Source organism: Ascidia mentula, chromosome 5 (assembly GCF_947561715.1).
Source record: "Ascidia mentula chromosome 5, kaAscMent1.1, whole genome shotgun sequence".
NCBI lineage: Eukaryota > Metazoa > Chordata > Ascidiacea > Phlebobranchia > Ascidiidae > Ascidia > Ascidia mentula.
Genome location: NC_138570.1, coordinates 10535040 through 10554176, shown reverse-complemented (window position 1 = coordinate 10554176; position 19137 = coordinate 10535040). Strand labels below are relative to the sequence as shown.

General features: G+C 35.2%; 3 protein-coding genes across 4 annotated transcripts; 1 reads left to right on the top strand and 2 right to left on the bottom strand.

The window, feature by feature from the left end:
- Nucleotides 1-306: 306 nt before the first annotated feature.
- On the top strand, nucleotides 307-4901 carry LOC145902446 (glutamate-rich protein 6-like). The gene is made up of 17 exons (XM_082990417.1): nucleotides 307-559; nucleotides 1022-1128; nucleotides 1223-1309; nucleotides 1446-1482; nucleotides 1588-1718; nucleotides 1812-1992; nucleotides 2116-2203; nucleotides 2267-2407; nucleotides 2466-2633; nucleotides 2706-2808; nucleotides 2869-3023; nucleotides 3134-3295; nucleotides 3350-3474; nucleotides 3535-3727; nucleotides 3961-4037; nucleotides 4126-4342; nucleotides 4549-4901. Exons 1-17 carry the CDS (start codon nucleotides 351-353, stop codon nucleotides 4624-4626), a joined length of 2259 nt encoding a protein of 752 aa, XP_082846543.1. The 5' UTR covers nucleotides 307-350; the 3' UTR covers nucleotides 4627-4901.
- Nucleotides 4902-5212: 311 nt separating this feature from the next.
- Nucleotides 5213-14017, bottom strand: LOC145901442 (conserved oligomeric Golgi complex subunit 3-like). 2 transcript variants are annotated; one of them, XM_082989121.1, is made up of 24 exons: nucleotides 13841-14017; nucleotides 13634-13774; nucleotides 13295-13456; nucleotides 13061-13201; nucleotides 12902-12994; nucleotides 12338-12466; nucleotides 12105-12235; nucleotides 11675-11786; nucleotides 11370-11476; nucleotides 11100-11239; nucleotides 10665-10825; nucleotides 10364-10481; nucleotides 10180-10307; nucleotides 9804-9938; nucleotides 9559-9676; nucleotides 9128-9272; nucleotides 8960-9041; nucleotides 8821-8899; nucleotides 8627-8754; nucleotides 8383-8481; nucleotides 6870-7086; nucleotides 6145-6641; nucleotides 5944-6081; nucleotides 5362-5866 (listed from the first exon to the last, which is right to left on the bottom strand). In XM_082989121.1, the coding sequence occupies exons 1-24, from the start codon at nucleotides 14003-14005 to the stop codon at nucleotides 5471-5473; spliced, it is 3762 nt and encodes a 1253-aa protein (XP_082845247.1). In that variant the 5' UTR covers nucleotides 14006-14017; the 3' UTR covers nucleotides 5362-5470. The 2 variants fall into 2 exon arrangements, with proteins under 2 accessions (XP_082845248.1, XP_082845247.1); XM_082989122.1 differs by lacking the exons at nucleotides 5362-5866; nucleotides 5944-6081; nucleotides 6145-6641; nucleotides 6870-7086 and adding an exon at nucleotides 5213-5337.
- A 1645-nt stretch (nucleotides 14018-15662) lies between these two features.
- On the bottom strand, nucleotides 15663-16948 carry LOC145902467 (prefoldin subunit 3-like). The gene has a single exon (XM_082990445.1). The coding sequence runs from the start codon at nucleotides 16561-16563 to the stop codon at nucleotides 16030-16032; it is 534 nt and encodes a 177-aa protein (XP_082846571.1). The 5' UTR covers nucleotides 16564-16948; the 3' UTR covers nucleotides 15663-16029.
- Nucleotides 16949-19137: the final 2189 nt, after the last annotated feature.

Sequence of the window (19137 nt, the reverse complement as noted above, 5' to 3'; positions counted from 1 at the left end):
CCTAGAAGAGTGGTAAAAATCCTCATCTTTTTGTGATTTTCGGAAAGTATTTCTTCAACATTGTAATTGATCCGCTAAAAATCCGTTAGCTCGAAACCATAAGTTAAACAAAAGTCTTTTATTAATCTATTATGTAGAGTTGCTAAAGCTTACCCAAAATCTTTAATGTTTTTTCAGCTAAAAGACAGAAATTGATTTTCATTTCATTGTGGTTTAGGTGGGTGTACAAATCTATGATCTTTATGAAAAACTCATGATCCGGAACACCGACGGATTTTCTATGACAACGCTAACGCCAAGGTGCAGCTGCTTACGCCGTTTGTTCGTTTCAACAGCGAGAAGCGCCTGCAATGACAAACGAACCTGGCGTGACCTACGATACTATTTTGAAAATGGAATCAAACTCTCAACACACCAATACCGTTGGTGTTGACGAACAAACTGATTCGGAAACGGAAGAAATTAAAACCGAAAGTCATGCGGCCGAAGTTTCTGAAAACTTGGTCGATGACACGATTGACACCCAATCGCAAGAATCAGAGGCTGAAATACCTAGAGAGTAAATATATCCTACAGAGTGTTTACTGTAAAACCATTGTTTAAAAAGTCAATTTGTTGTGGGTCTTTAGGACCTATATGGGTATTACATTGGAGGAATCCTGTTTTTAAGGCCCTCTGCTCTAATGCATCTAGTGACTGTTCCGCTTGTTTCCCAATGACTATTGATGGGTCTTGTGACTTACATAGGGACCTAAAATTCTTCAAAGTTTGAAAAAAAAATTGGACAGAGCAAGGAATTATTGAGCCTCCTGGAAGATCATTTGACCAACAGGGGGGTATAAACAGCCCTCGGGGGAGGGCTTTGCCAGCACCAAAACTTATTTTCATAGAAATACCAATATGCATCCTTTATAAGGTTTGCCAATATTGTGCATCACAAAACTTGTAATGCATGCTTTATATTTTGTGCGTTAAAATTGAATAGCAACATTTGTTATCAGACAAATAAATTATCGTGCAGACACAAGACTCGTGTTCCATCAGCATTAACAGTGGAAAATGTCAAAAAGTATGAGGAAGAGACAGATCCAGTTGATGTCACAGAATTAATGGCTAAAGCGCCACCCGGTAAATGTTTTGCAGACATTTCAACATTTTAAGTCTTAACTGGCCATTGTTTCTTTTGAAATGCACTCAAATTTTACATGTTGTTTTTTTGCAGGAAGCAGCACAGCTAATTCAGAAATTCATCCAGACAGCTTGAACAAAAACATATTGGGAACCAAACCCTTACCACCAATCCCTGTTGGTATGTTGCTAAAATTAATCTTCAAGAACAATTAATGGGAATTGCTCTTATGGCACTTAAGTTTCGAATTACTATGTCTGGCAGCAAAATTAGCAGTATATTCAAGAACAATACTTAACTTTTTGTTTTTTGACAGGTTCTAATCCTGACCAGAAACCAGATATAAGTAAAATGTGAGTATATATACACCCTTGTACATGTAAGCAAGTATTTCAAATTTTGCATTGCTGTTTTGTTCAAATAAATGTACAAGTATATATTTATATATATTGTTTCAGTTATGAGTCTCCTGCTGTAAAAGAAATTACCAAAGGTCTAAAGTTTACAGGAGAAGAGTATACTGCTATATCCATTGATGTACAGACAGAGGAAAGTTGGATATACCAATATGGATCCTGGCAAAAGGAAGGTAAAGATTGCATACTTTGAGGCATTATATCATTCATTTTACACAGTGAATGTACTTTCTTTGGATTTACATGCATACTTACATTAAATATAGGTGACCACCCTTTACACCTATTTCCAAGTCGTCCATCTGTGGCCCTTGCCGCATCTCAATCCTCGGCCACAAACAGTACTCCAATGCACAGAAGAAAGAAACTACATGTTACATCAGATCTTTCGACATCGGAAATTTTGGACTCAGAAGGCTGTCCGTCAAGTGTTTTACACCTTCACAGGTAATCCATGTGTTATAGGAACACATAAACAAAGGTTTCATAGGCAGACTATTTGAAGCACATATTGGTTTCAGTTCGTTCAAATGTGTCCTGCTAATAGACCGTTACACATGTTTTTGACAGTGAAATGGGGGAAATGCAAGAATCAATAACTACCAAACAGACGATTGAATCAAACCTTGATGATGAAGAAGAAAACCCAGTAACTGAGGTACACCAGATACATCAGATGTAATGTTTAATCGATGTAGTTATTTTTTATTGTTATTTTAAGATGGTGGTTGAATTAAAAGATAAAGAAACAGATTCTGAAAGTCGCACAACAGTAACTTCCATAACAAGTGTTGGTCCACCGAGAATCTTGCAATACAAAGCAGAATCTAAGTCCGCTCCAATTGACTACAGCGATATTGAGGTGATGATGTGGATGCTTTTGGCAGTAAAAAAAAATTCTGTTGCAAATTTTTTTTCAGAAAACACTTCCCATAGATCGCAGTTGGGAGGATTTAAGTCCAGAAGAGCAAGAACGCTACAGTAAACTTCTTGAAGAGCTTGCCTTGCAAAGAAAGCAAAAAGAAGAGTTGAACAATGTTGCAGAAGCAATTGACATAGAACCACATGCTGCATATGGCACACAACAGGTGTGAGCATCTGTCTGTTTTGTTCCCTTTGGTTTTGTGTTTATATCTAGCAAGTGTTTTAATAACCCACAGGAAAAGAAAATTGCAAAGGAGGAAGCAGCGGAAAGGATGAGAGCACATGAGGCAGAAAGACAAAAGCAAACTGTTGCAACTAATCAAACAAACTTCTATGCTTGTATGAAATAATAATCTTGTTTTTGGGTCAGGTCCTAAACCAAAATTTTTCTGCTTTTAGTTGCACGTCAACTGAAAACAGTTAACTACTCATTGTCATCGGACAAGTGTATGGAGGAAGGTTGGACAATTCGTCCCATTACTCCACCAACACCCCCTGAACCTGCCAAAGATTTTTTCATTCAAGATGTTGGCAGTGACATCATTAGTGGAAAGGTCTCACCATAAATTTGTAACTTTAGCTTGTGTAAAATTACATTTTTAAACGATTGTATTGTAACAATGAATGGCATATACGGCAACAAAGTTTTAATACTTGCATTTAGCGTTACCATCGAACGTTTGTCTACAAGCAATACGATAATGGACATAATTTCCTGTCTGTTTTTGCTGATGGGACAGGCACAGTGTGGTACATGTCAGGAAATGTTGCCATAACCATTCTTTCAAGCAACAAGCCAGGAAAACTCATCTATATCTTGCATGAGGTTGGTATAAAGATATTTCACTTTTTTACAACAAACTAATCTGTCTTGTGTCAGGATAAAGACTCTGATGAGTTGCCTAGTATTCAAGCTGTGTTTCAACCCAATGGTAACTGCACATGTTATTATCCCTCTGGAAGGATTCATTTAATTTTATCTCCTTTTGGTGGTGAATACTTCAGGTAAGGCATTGACGTTTGCAAATCTTCCATTTTTATTTAAATTTTGATTATTGTTAAAAGTGAGTATGGTGAAAGAACAAAAAAATGGAAATGGAAAGATACAGAAACCCATGTTCATGCTCCACCATTCCAACCAATTACGATAGGACTGAGTCGACATGCTGGGCTAAGAGTTTTATCTCAGGAAAATATTTTTTTAACATTCACTGATGGTCGAAGAAGTGTTAGATTCAATGTTGGAACAAAATTACGGGTACGTCCAGAGTGGTGTGTTACAGCAGTGTTCTGGTAGTAATCTGTTGCCATTTGTTTCCGAAACAAATTATTTTCATTGTATTGCTATATAGTTATTTGTAGTTACTCAGTTATATGATGTACAGTATGTTTATATTTTTAACTTAAAATTGATGCAAAGTGATAATTGGGTTAGACTATACACACTTCCTATGATTACTGTTTACTACTCTAACTTGAATGGTTTTACAGCTTAAACAAGCTCTTCCAAAACTGGACCCTATTGATATAGACACCGTTATTCTCCATGAGAAAGTTGCTTATATACAGTGAGTATATACAATAAACTTAATCTGTATATTCTATCTAATAGCAATAAATATTATTAGTAAATTTGCTTGCAATTGTGTGATGTAGGTCCATCATAGAAAGAATTCAATACACATTTAAGTTTCCAAATTCTCCTCGTCTGGCTAAAATGAAATTGCCAAACTATCTTAATTCAAAACTTGAAAGAGCAGCAATTATGAGGGCTGCTTATGAAGAGCAGCTTCCTGGTGAAAAGAAGCGTAAGAATAAAAACAAGTCAAAAAGCATTGATCATGTTTCTGGCAATTCTGCCATGGTTGTTCAGGTTAGTATTTTTAATTTTTAGTTTAAAATGTAACTTTTACTAAACTCCATAACCCAGTTAGCACATCTTGCAAAAGAAATAGTATTACACATCAATGGTTGGTTCAACATGGCTTCACAAAATGTGAAATTGCATAATGGATGTAGCTATTAAACACAATCAATAACGAATCCAATAACCCAACACACTTTTTGGATTTTTTTTAGGCCAAAGTAAAGCAACGGAGACCACTACCTACAGCAAATAAGGAAGCTGATTTAAATATTGCAGTAACTGTCAATTAGTTTTATTTATCTCAGGTTACACAGAAAAGCATCTTGTAAACATTTCCTAAAAATTTACTGTTCCTGCTGCAATTTTTCTTGTGCTTACAATGTGCCTATTGTAATAACTGCCAATGCATTGCATATGACCTAATTACCCTACCTAAGCACTTCAATATAAGAAGCACTTCATCCTGTAAGCATTTTCAGTGTCAGTGTATATACCCAAGTGTTGAGAAGATTTTTTTAATTTATTCTGGTATATGTTTGTTAAATACACAAGCTGTTGGGAAATAGTTTTGCATTGGGACTGATTGTATCTCCAGGGCTGCAGACAGGGCCACTGTTTTAACATTATAGGTCTTATCAGTGCAGCTTTTGTGTGACTTACAATAATGTTATTGGCTCCATTGCTTATTTACCCAATTCATTTCCTTTTAAAGTTACCAAGAAGCATTCTCCCAAAGCAACAGTTGTACACAAAATATAAACTAGTTTGGCTCAGTTCGAACTAAGGTCTCTATAATATATTTTCTAAATATCAACCAACTGACTTTTACTTCTAATCAATACCACCATCAATTTGCTGTGTAAAGCTTTACTATTCGGCAACATTAGCACCATTATAGGGATACAAATAAACAAAAACAAAGCAATAAAATTATTGCACTTAATAAACATCTCCAAATATCCGCTTCACATTTTCATCACTGTAGACATCATCAAACCAACCTGAAATTCAAACACGTATGTAAATTTTTTTTATGTAAACACCAAAGATTGATTATGTAAACACCAAAGACCACAAGATTGTTCAATAAAGTTTTTTCGCCTTTTATTCAACCAAGACACACAAAAATCAAAATCACTCAGAACAAGCATTAGGAAGATGGCAGTTTTTCACAACTTGGTTGAAATTTAGGAATTCTGCTAAAGTTTGTTGTTGTTTTGTATTTGGAGGAACAGGGTCATTGTGTATGGATGAATGTGAAACCCGATTCATGTGGGGGGTGGATAAGTTTTGACTGGACGCCCCATATCTGCTGTCTGAAATATCCGCAGTACTTCTTATTCCATCAGTGCTGGATTTTGCCAAAACTTTGCGATGTCTACGCTTATTGCAGGGTTTGCATAACTGCCTTTTTAGTTCTCTGTTGGTGTAGGAATACACTATTGGATTTATTGCTGAATTGCAATAACCCAACAGTAAGAGATAGGTTCCAACAGTCTCATGAAGGTGGCATGAGTTTCCACAAATCAACTGCGATGTTGTAAATAATGTTGTTACAAAATGGCCTATAGACTTTCTTGAAGTTAGCAAAAGTTACAATACTATACCTGCACACAAGATGTGATAAGAAACGGGCTCCACATTATCAAGAAAAACCCAATGACCATTACAATTGTGCGAAGAGCTTTTAAACTGCTTTTTGTGCTTTTGCTTGGATGAGTTGCATTATGAATGCGAGTTCTAATCTAAATACAAAAATAATTTGATGTTTTGCTTCACAAGAAACAACACAAGCATCTGGTTAATACCTGAGAAGCCAAAGAATGCATAGATATGCCACTGCTGTATGACATACTTCTTTTTAAAGTGGGAGTTTTTTCAAGTGGCAACTTTGTAGAAATGTGCGGTTTGGGTGAAGTGTTATGTACAGAAAGAACTTGAAGGTGATATCTTGTCCTGTCATCAACTTGCAAATTCCTTGTTTTGCTTTTACAAGTGAGCTTGTTGGCATTACTGAACAAAGATATGGCAGGCATGCTTTGTTTTCTCGTACGGTTTAAAGTTTCATCTGTGTCCAGCCCTAAGCTAAACCGCACAGTTCTTGGAGGGAAAAATACAGAGGGAACATCTTGGTATTCAGTGTGAATTCTTGGCATCACTGGTGACACAGGGCATGATTGTGTGGTCAAAATCTCCCGACTGTCAAATTTTCGGTGAACATTCACATCGAAGGAGAGGTTTTTAGGAATTTCATGCAACCTTTTGACTTTTGTTCTTGCCATTTGTTTGCTGTGCTTCCGCGACACTACAAGTTACAAATCGTAAAAGTACATTAGGGTATGTGTTAATTTACATAATGTCAAACTTTGCTTAATGTGCGTGGCCTTACCCTTCAAATATTTGAATATTTCAAGATGGCCTACCACATGTTTACATTTGGTTTAATGCTAAATTTAAGATTATACTCAATTAAAAGGAAGTGTTATATTCATAGGACTTAAAATAAAGACACACATTTCAACTTTATGTTTACCTTTAAAAATTTTGCTGTATATATATATCATCAACACTACTTGTGGGAGAAAAATTCCAGTAAACAAGAAGATGGCATAAGATGCTGGCAGGATTAACAAGAAGGAGCAAGTATGTGGATGATGATACGAATGAAAGTCATAATTTCTCCATCCCATAAGAGGAGCGAATCCAAGTAAGATGGATAATGTCCAAATCAGACAAACAACAAGCAAGACCTGTGACATGGCAAAATAAGTTATAACAGTTATTTGTATTTTTTTATTGTGTTACCTTCCACTTTTTAACTGTGTAATCATATCTCAGTGGATGCATGATTGAAAAATAACGATCAATACTGATTGTTGTTATGGAAAATACAGAAGCTGAGCATGATGTAACAGTACAACAGATACCAAACAAACAACTTTGATACGTTTGAACTAAATTCACATTCACTGCATACACTGCAAAGATGGTCAGAGAAGACAATCCTACCTGTAATTATAATTTTTATGCAAATATATATTTTGTCATGAATTTCTGTGCTTACCAGTAAGTCAGCACATGCCAAGTTAAGAATCAGATAGAAGCTGTTGACCTGATGATTTGTGAGACAAGCATTTTTCTTCATCACAAAGAACAACACACTGAAGATAACCATAAGGTTGGTGATTATAATTATTGTGGATACAATTACAATGAAAATGTCAAAGACAGGGTCGTTTTCTTCACTTTCCCATCCTTCATCTGTTGCTGTTTCATTCGTCAATATGTAAGATTGTGCTGTCCACAATACAATGTCGCCTGTCATCAAGTTTACGGAACAAATACTCTGGCTCAAACCAACTGTTTTCTGAATAGCCCGCAATGGGAATATGTAATGCTTCTAGTTTTGGTCCTCACCAAATTTCCAATACCGCGTTCAGCAAACAAGCTCAAGCAAATAAACTGAAGATATCAATATTTCCTCACATCATACAACTGGCTCATCGCTATAGCAACACGATTGATACAGGTGCGATTAATCAGTACGCCATTAAAAAAGATCCCAAAAAGCTTTAAGAACCACTGCAACAATCTACGAACATTTTTACCGGACACAGCCAAAGTGTCTTTTCATATGTTGTGCAATAAAAACGGCTACGAAAGATTACACACAAGGAAACCGGAATGATTTCTCCCACAATGTTTGCCTGTTACAGTAAATGTTTACCCTCATATTTACGGAAAATAAAATACCATATGGCAACTGCTGTGGACGAATTGTTTTACTGTACGTTTCGTAGTAAAGGTAGCTCTGTGCATACAACATATTTACATAGTCTACAATAACCAGTATGAAGAAGAACAAAGATTTACGCAATCGAATGTTTTACCATAAAAAAACTTTTTTATGGGACCAGGCTTAATACTCAATCAATACATATGATAAAAAATTGGCAAATTTATTCCAACAAGTTTTTAAAAAGAATAGAAACGAGTTTAAAAATATTTCTATCTTGATTAACAATTAAAAAACAAAAAAGGCATACTTGGTCAGATGATGGTGCGGCCACTATTGCCCGGTCTTCTTCTGTGTAGTTTTCTAGCAGAGTCATGTGAAGTTCTTGGAAGGCATGTTGAACATTAAGCTGCAAAAAAGAATATGTGAATGTGGGATAATCGGAGTTTAAAGAACTTAACTAAAGTTTCACTTAATCAATGTAAAAATTACTTAACCCAGCAAAATTTTGAAACCCGAGTATTTAGTGACCAAAGAAGACATGACAAAAATACCTTTACAGGTTTAAACAAAATGTTTTCTGTTTCTTTGTTTGCCAAATACAGAGCCATACTGGAGACAGTCTTCTTTACTCTTAATTTTAGATCTCTGTACACCTGAGCCACCAGCTCATTAAGAACTTCTGAAAATGGAAAATGTTGTTACTTTTTTCTGAAAAAAACTTTTTTTGGAAACATGAAACGTAGACCTGGAGTGGCAAATGCTTGCTGCCTTAGTGAGCTTCTGCTTGGCCCTTCTTCTCTGCTTATATTAAGAAATTTGTTTGCCTAAAAAAATTTATTTAAATTCAAGTTGTTTAACAGGGAAGAAAATAAATAAACGCGTACTTTGTATAAAAAATCAGAAAGTGGTTCACAGAAGAGAGAAGTCTGGTGTTGAATGAACTCTTCACAAACTTGTTTTAGTTGCCTATTTAACGACACAAACCATATATTTTAAACCAGGTTCATACATTTTACTGTAAAAATTCCAAAACTTCATCTCATTTTATTTACCTGTCTACATCCTTTTTGCTATCAATATAAAATTCTTTCACTTCTGGTGCTCCATCCAACATGAATTGCAGTAATGAATTGCTGGAATTAACTTTTAAGATGTTTGACAGAAAACTTGGTTCCCACACAAATTTGAAAGCTGCATCTAAATACAGCAAAAACAAAAAAAATGAAACGGTTTAGGGGTATAGTTTAAGGCAAAAAAAAAATAACTTGCAAGAATGCACTTTTTTGAAGAGAAAACACAACAAAACTAGGAATATGAATTCTTATTGCAAAACTTACAAAACATAAATAGCAGTGTTTTACTACAAAAAATTACAACCAGTGTAACATGAACGACAGTTAACTTATTTAAACACTGTCATTATATTGGAATGTAGGCATTTACCAACAAACTGCAAACAGTGCCGTAATGTCAGCAACCAAACCTTTTGTTCTGCTGAAATCAAGTTGTGTTTCTTTGATTGCAAACTCAGCATGGAATGGAGCAATTTGTTCTCTCAATATAAGTAAGTGCTTTATAAGGAATAACTGCCCATCAATATGCTATAAAACATAAAATCATACAAAATTTAAACACTGTGTCAGTGCAATCAAATTATGAATAATTTTTAGTGCCTGTAAAATTGTTAGCTAAACATGTATGAAATTTCAAACAGCACAATGTTATCACCTTGTTTTCAACAACTTTTGATGATGTAGTTTTGTTTTTTGAGGCAGTGCCAGATTTAATAGCATTGCAGGCACTAACAAGGGACTGTACACAAGCTTCTAAAGCTTCCTGTGAAAGACCCTGAAATATGGTTTTCTACCAACAAAACAATAGTTATAATACAAGTAACATTACATTCCATATGGACAAAAAATTGACAAGACACAACTTGAATAATTTTCCAGTTATTCCAGTGTTGGAAATAATTTTGATATTCTGTTATTTGTTTAGTTAAAAATTAAACCTAAACAAGATTTAAATAAAATAAATCATAAGATATCAAAATATCTTCATCAACTTGATGTTAGCTCACAATAAAAATAACCCATATACTTACATCCACACATCTGTAGAGTTTTGACAAACAAACCAAAACACGACGTACAGTTGGAAACCACATACCATGCATGTCGGCAGGTGAGGTTTGAAATTTTTGAACCAATGGCTTTTTAGCCATGCCATCACCTGGGAAACACAGTTTTCAAAAACTCGCTACATAACATGCCAAGAAAATAACTTGCCATCATGAGAATCACTCATTGCTTTTGCTTCACCAGGTTCTGTGTCATCTTTTAATTTTATTTCAGTAAATGAGCCATCTGGCTGCTTTTTGGGTTGTTTAAGGCTTTTGGCTATTTCCTGAAAAAATTAAACCGAATAAATAAAGTACTAAGAGCAAGTTTGCTATACAATCTTTAACTTTTTAGTTATATTGACAAATTTCCATTGGGAATTTGGATAAGATACACTAACTAGTTGTTAGTTGTGTACCATAGAGTGAAACAACTTAACTCCTAATAAAAACAAATTAAAGATATGAACCTCCATCATTTGCAATTTTTGAGGGTAGGCAAGATCCCCAGGAGAGGGCTTGTAGCCAAGAATTTCATCACGGATGTAAATATTTGCCCGATACACCAACCTTTCCTGCACATCCTCCAGCATTTGAAGAGTAATAGAATGAAAGGCTTGAAGTTGTTCAGCTACAAATATTAGAGTAGCAAAAGTCAGTAACGTTGCTTTGAAAGTTTAGGTAGATCCAATACCTGCATGGCTATATTATACCAGTATTTAGGCCACTAGACAGTATTTAGGCCACATAATACAAAGTAAAGGCCACTAGATAAAAATTTTTTTTCCTATCCTATATCTTTCAGTAAAATGACTTGCAGAACACTAACATAAATGATATTATCTTATACAACCATTTGTACCCAAAAGATACTAAACAATTATTACTTCAGTTTTGGTTCTTACGGTTATTTTGTACATGATCATCAATCATTTCTGTCTTTAATATGGTGCACAGTTCAGCAAGTGTTTCCAAATGATAAACATGGATGATTAAGGGACGTAAAAGGTCATACAAGTTTCCACACAGTCGAAGCAACATCTCACTTAAAGTAAAAATCATTAGATATATTTGTGATGAATTCTAAAAATTATAAATCTAAATCATTTGAATTTTTGGTAACACTGCTGAATGCATGTTAAATGGTTTTCCATTTTATTCAAACGTTTGCTTACTGAAGCTTGAGCGACTGAGCTGAGAAAAAATGTCCATAAAGTTGATACTCATCCTCACACACATGGACCATAAATGCACAACCACTCCTTACCAAAGCACAATGATCCTACAAAGACACAAAACAAAGTTAAGCAAAACCACTAACAGAAATTACTATTGCAAATAGTTGACATAAAACATGGCATTAAATACACCAAAGTACATTAAAATAAAAATTTATGAGTGAAGTATGTAAAAATGTAAAAAAACATCTGAAACAATTACAATTCTCAGTCATAATGACATTAAATTGCAAATAAATAACCTGTTTATTTAGATTTACTAATTCTGTCATAGCTGATGTGACGGAAGGACCAAGTAATGTTTCACGCTGGGTAAAGTAACAACTGTGTACCTCTGACAGCATATATTGATATCTGCAGAACAACATAATTGAATTAGCATGCAAATTTGGTGACATATTTAATTTGGTCAAATAAACTTTCTAATTTTTTTACTGTGTTATGATTTGTTGGTGTTAAAGGGATCTATTTTTGAAACAATTCAAGCACCAAATACAAATAAAAAAGACAAGGCAATCGATATTGTATGTGAAAATGTCGGGTAAAATGTTTAAATCTGTTAATACAAAAAGTCTAGGTGTGTAGGCTTGGCAGCCCATTGCATGAAATATTACAAAAAGTCTATTCATGATTTGAGATTAGCATGATTAAATTTATAAAGTTGACAGTTACTGTTCATCCTTCGCAGCACGCTGTTCAACTTGCTCCATTAGTCCTTTAATTCTAGGGGCGTTAGTTCTAAACTTCCCATAATACAAAGTGAAGGCATCATCAGAAGTTGAAGTTGAAGAAACAGCTTCATTCTAATGTTGTGGATAAATTGATTATTGACAAAACATTGTCTTTTTTATTTGGTAAAATCAAATTGTTTTCTACAGCAATGAAAACTATACTACTAAATGTACCTTTCTATTTAATATGGACCGAGTTGTGCCTTCCAGTGACTTCACAACATAAGTTTTAATCATTCCCAAAGCAGAGAGCAACGAAGCTTTGTATTTTTCCATATATGAAGTGCTTTCTTTGTACATAGGCTGAACAATTGTTTTAAAAAAAAGATACATTATAATGACCAAGTTGGTTGGCAGAAACAATGCATGCTCTTGCATGAAAAGACAGGATTGTCCCATTCTGTAGGCCTTTAGTTCAGTAAAGGCCACATTGAATATATATATATATGAGTTATATACTCAGCAATCTCAAAGAAGAGTAAAAGAAGATTACTGTAAATAATCTTAAATGAAAACAGAAATAGCAATTTCGCCTATTGACATTATGATATTCAAATAGAATATACACTAATGCTAATCCCCTGTTACTCTTTTTTGAGTTTATTGAAGTTGCTGATACTTAAAAGACAGATCCATCATTCAACATGGACCAGCACAGGCTGATTCCTATAGGCAATTCATGACATCTTGTCTGGCTTATAAAAGCATTTATTGTAATAGACCAAAATTTAAACGTACATGTGCTTTCATAAATTCTATGCACTCATCCATTCTGGAAAGCATGGCTTGAAAAGATTCTCCAGTCACTTGCAAGTTTGGCGAGTCTAGTTTCTGCAGAAAATTTTGATCTATCAGTAGTTATATAGAAGACAACGTACAGTGCACAAAAGTACTTACAGTTTTAAATCGTTTCAGCTCACTAAAATACTCAAGGTTCTCATGTATCGACTCTGCTGTGTTAATAAGAGCAGTTTGGTCTGCAAGTAGATGCTCACAGGCCTCATGCAGTGCATTGGTTTTGGTTGAAACAAACACATACTGCAAATTCAAAGGTATAGTTTAATCACACATTACAACTTAACAACGAAACTTAGTAGTATTTAAATATACAAGAGTTTTTTTTTAAATTACCTCTTTCTCAAGTTTGTCTAAAAAATCTAAGGCCTTGTCCACATCTTCAGTAATATGATTACAAAATTCCTTGTGTTCCTTTAGCTCTTTCAAATGTTTTACATAACCCTCTGCCTCCATTTTAGCCATCTCTTCTTCCACTTTTGAAAACCAGTTGTAAAACTAAAACAGACACAAACGAACAGAGTCAGACCCATGATGAGGACCACATGTGTGGCATTTTAATTTGTTTCATATTTAATTATAGTTATTGTCATATACAGTAGTTCTTTTCTTCAGTGGTTTAATTCATTTACTCACTTTTTAAACCCAGAAAAATGTACATCACAGGCCACTTACTTGTTGAGCATTTTCTATTCTGTCTCCAGCCATTCCAAGCATTCCAAAACCTTGTGCAAGAACATCTTCTGTAGACCCTGGAACAATCACTCCTTTTACAGACACCTTGTGTGCAATATTAACAGGTTCTTCAAGTGGTACCTGACACCAAAATACATAAAACACACTATCAATTCCTATTTCAAGTTAGCATTAACATTGGCAAACCTCAATTGGAAGTGGTCTGTGTGATGCTATTGTAGCCAATTCCAAAAAACTGTCCTGCTGCTTGGTCCCAAGTGGAGCCAGACATTCACCTTCTGGCTGACGATCCCACTTATTTAACTTATTCATTGACAAAATTTCAGGCGGCGCAAACACATCAGGTTCCATAGCTTCGGTTCCTATAACTCAACATAAAATACAAGTAGTTGTTTTAAGCATTGATACCCCAGTTGTTAACAGTGTATATCTTATAGTCGTATAACACATATAGCTAAAGCGGTTCATGATAACAAATCACGCAAGTGTCTCCATTGATTGTTTATTGCCGGCATTAATTTCAACGCCAGTCGACACTCGTAGCATATCACAGGTTGCATGCATGATTGATTTTACGGACATGCTTCCAAACAATTTTACATACGACGCGGCAATCGTGGCAACATAGATAATTATTTCCTGTTTCCAGTTGTAAAGTTGCAGAAAATGAGCTTAACCAATCATTTTTACTTTCAAAATGGTCGGTTAACTGTCGAACAGATTTATTTCAAATTCCGATTACTTTTACCCCAACATGAATTTTAGAATGTGAAAGTTTATTTGACGATATTTCGCGCTAAACATTCATATTTTCGGGAAATATGATGTTTGAAATTTATCTTAGACCTAAAAATCTTGACAGCACATATCGTTTTCTGATATGCAGGACACTTTACAAATCTTGTTCTCTAATATGCTTGCTCAGAATTCGGCTTATAGCTTCATGTCCGGTGCACAGACTTTCTGACGCCTTCCCTGGTAACTTTCCTTGCATCGCGTCTTCTAACTTGCGTTACCTTCTTGTCACAGCACCTTGATGTCACTCAACAATTTGAGACTCTTTCCACAAATCCTACTGTTGGTCTCAAAACAGATGAGACCAGAAGGCCAAGGTCTTCGAAACTTGCCCGTCTTGACGTTGGGTTCGCAGAGATGCAAGACGTCAAACTCTCCGCACCCCTTTATGCTTTTCTGCGTACCTCATTGGAGAATCTTCAGCAACGACTTGTTCGAGACTTACTAAACAGGTAGTGGTTTCCAAATGTAGCGTGAGACGCATAGGAGCGTCGTTTTAATATTGTTATGGTGTCCCAGGCTTATTTCCATACAACTTTTAAAGACAATAATTCCTCGTTTTTCAATGAAGCTTATTTGTGGATTTACTTTCGGTTTGACTCTGGCATATTATACCACGAGGCTTGTAGTTTTGCTGTTTGCAGTGACGCGAGCAAATTATACGATATATAAAAAAACACGTATAGAAATACGTCATAAAATTTTGTGAAGAATGATTGCGTCATGGGTTTATCACATGTAAGCACTGCTTGAAGACAAGCACGGATTTTTCACTCATCGGTTCTTTTGCAAAACACAGACGTAGAGTTAATAGCAGATCTGCTTCTAGATGAAGAGTTCACCTAGACTTTTTAAGCTTGTCGAACAAATCAGCCGTTGCTATACTAGTGCAGCCCTGTAGCTACTGGAGTCAAATAATTTGAACCAGTTATGATAGGAGCATCGTTTGATTTCTGAACAGTGTGGCTCCGGCCAATTCGATTTGCTCCATATGTATATGGCGTAGCCATCGGTATTTGATTAATTCTCAGCCTATAGAGACACTTTTCGTACAGTCGTTGCGTCAGCTCCCATTTACATGTGGCCATAACACCCTATAATGTACATTAATGGATCTCTGATTGCTTCATTACATGTTCTTTACAAACATAAAGAAACACAAGAAGTTCTTTAAGTGACAGATAATGAATACAATGTGTTTTAGAACAGCTACCAGTTATTTGAGCAACTTCAAAATTGAAACGGAATCAACTTTAAAAAAAGCAAAGCAATTTATACCTTATTAAAAACAAAAATACCAGTATTAGACAAACATGTAGTTTTATTAGTTTAGTGATGCAAATGTGGAGACAGACGCATTACACAACCATACCACTAATCACATCATACTTTGCACTGCTGAAAATCATATGCAAAGACTATTGGTTTCTTTATACAAAATGAATTAGCACAATTAAAACTGTTTGTCAATGGGCTAATGCAATCTTGTTTTAAACTATGTTGTGGATTGGAAATCCAAACGTATCAAGTTGTATGGGCACATTTTTCACAATTAAAGCATGCAGCAATTTAAACGTGGTTTAGCTGGCTGCTGCTTTTCTGTTCTTAACATCCCAATTATATAATCGAGCCATTGTAACTTCTGTTGTGGTTATTTGGTCACGCAAGTAATCCAAATCATTATTGATGGAAGTGAGATTTTTGGCTGCAGACTTATTATTTTGCGACAGCAATTCAAGAGCTTCACCTGTGCTGTATGAAAGCATAACATTTGCCCCAAGCCACAAAAATACTTCTTCTGTTGGTGGTATTTCTGCTTTGGCATGAAGAGATGCAGAAAGCAGGAAAGTGGATTTTTCTGGTGAAGATTTTTTGTTGTTAAGATGCTTAACTATATCTAGTGTTGATTTTAACTCGGGAATCTGGTGCTGTAATCTTTGCTTTTTGCGCAACAAGTTAATTTCCATCATCTTGTACTTTTGATAGCTTTCCTCCAACTTGCGAAGTAAAGATTCTGTGCTTGTTGCACCCATTTCTTTCATAAATGCATCCACATCTGTTACAAAAGTTGCCTCTGGAATGCCCAAATGCTTTTTCGTAGCTTCCTCTGTCATTGTTATTATTGGTATATATAGACTGCAACAAAACAAATCATTGTTATATGTCAGATTAAGTTTCACATATGTACTTCACGGCATTTTTTTCAATCAATGTTGGTTGTAACTATTGTTCAAGTAGCAAAATATGTTGTTGTTGTAAAGCATTTGACCTGTGGGTACAAATTGTAACTAAAATTTTCAGAAATAAGATTAATTTGAATTTACATTTCTTCAATGTAGAATATCAAATAAGTATTTTAACAACAAAAGTCATACAGTTTCGGAGCACAACTCACACTTTTACTACCAAACTTTCTGAATGAAACATCTTGTATCATGCAAAACCAGCAAAACCAGCACAACAGCAACAATTAACGCTGTTTCGTAAAGCCCCAACCATGTTGCTTGCAACTTAACATGCGAGTTAGGGCAAGAGACTATTGTCATTCTGGCGAAAAAAATAGAAAAATCGTTCCGCATGATTTTCCACAAATTTCACATTATATTTTGAGTCGTTAATTTTGGTTTAGAGTAATTTGGTCCTTTTTGGCAAGCAAATTGGCAAAACGTCTATCTGGCAGAAGTGAAAGTCATTTTAAATGCTATGTAAAACCAAACGCTTCTTTATGTAACATGAATATATACTTCACAGCGTGTCCGAGAGTTCACACAAAATCATGGTAGTTGTAAGTACGTAATAAACACTTTCCGGGACTGATATTTTTCTAAAAATCGCTCTATAGTTAGAGTACAGCATAAGCCAAGCGCTCATATCGAAATAAAATGGTAGACAAGCGCCGTTTTCCATCGAAATGACTTTTATTGTCAACAATTGCAACCAGAATGAGGTATGCGACGAAATTCAATTGGCGTTTTAAAGACTTCCCGGGACTAATATTATTCTAAAAATCGCTCTATAAGTGGAGTACAGCATTAGCTAAACGCTCATATCGAAATATAATCGTGGACAAGCGCCGTTTTCCATCGAAATGACCTTTATCGTCAACAATTGCAACCAGAATGAGGTATGCGACGAAATTCTATTGGCGTTGTAAACACTTTCCGGGACTAATATTTTTCTGCAAATCGCTATTTAGTTACAATACAGCATAAGCCAAGCGCTCCTATCGAAATAAAATGGTAGACAAGCGGCGTTTTCCAACGAAATGAATTTTAACGTAACAAAACAAATTTTGGCTTGCAAGGATAACACAGAGACTGCGGCAATTAGAAAATTCAGCGGCAACTAGCCAACAATCAGCCGACCTTCATTGAGACTCATTGCGCTAGCATCATCGAGACAATTTGTCAGGGAAGCCAAGTGTTCTGCACAAACCAGATTTTTACTAAAATAAGGTTGATGTGAGTTAATGAACAAAAACACGTCCATCCCACCAAGGTGTAACCAGTAAACGAATAAAAGAAAAAACTAATTTCAAACAAAACCGAAGCCTGATCTCCTGTCACGTAATAATGATAACTATACAAATAGACTGAAGCAGCCAACACATAAAACAGACATTGGGATATATTGCAGGCTACTAATATATATTTGGCACCAGCTTCTTTCAATGCGTGCCAGTGAAGAAAATTGCTTGATATATTTATGACGTAACAGTCAACAGAGCAGCTGTGCTGGACTTTATTTTGATGAAAGGTTTCTGTAAGCTTATAATTGCTTTCCACCGCTTCACTAAAAGACAGCGCTAATCTACTATTTTAATTTGAAATGTGCGTTTGTAAAGCTTGCACTTATGACATAACAGTCTCTGTATCAGCTATATGTGGCAGAAAAGTCATTTCGATGGAAAACGGCGCTTGTCTACCATTTTATTTTGATATGAGCGTTTAGCTTATGTTGTATTCTAACTAAATAGCGATTTTTGGAAAAATATTAGTTCCGGAAAGGGTATAAAACGCCAATAGAATTTCGTCGCATACCTCATTCTGGTTGCAATTGTTGACGACAAAAGTCATTTCGATGGAAAACGGCGCTTGTTTACCATTTTATTTCGCTTGTGTTGTATTCTACCAATACAGCGATTTTTAGAAAAATATTAGTCCCGGAAAATGTTTGAAACGCCAATAGAATTTCGTCGCATACCTCATTCTGGTCGCAATTGTTGACGATAAAAGTCATTTCAAAGAAAAACGACGCTTGTCTACCATTTTATTTTGATATGAGCGTTTAGCTAATGCAAAACTCTACTTATAGAGCGATTTTTAGAAAAATATCAGTCCCGGAAAGTGTTTATTTCGTACTTACAACTACCATCACTTTGTGTGAACTCTCGGACACGCTGTGAAGTATATATTCATGTTATTTCAAGAAACGTTTGGTTTTACATAGCATTTAAAATGATTTCCACTTCTGCCAGATAGATGTTTTGCCAATTTGCTTGCCGAAAAGGACCAAATTACTCTAAACCAAAATTAACGACTCAAAACATAATTTGAAATTTGTGGCAAATCATGCGAAACGATTTTTCTAAAAAAATTTTTATTTCGCCAGAATGACAATAGTGGCAAGAGGCAAGCAGGCAACCAAAAAAAACCGTTACTTAACCAGAAACTGCAAGTGAGTACAGG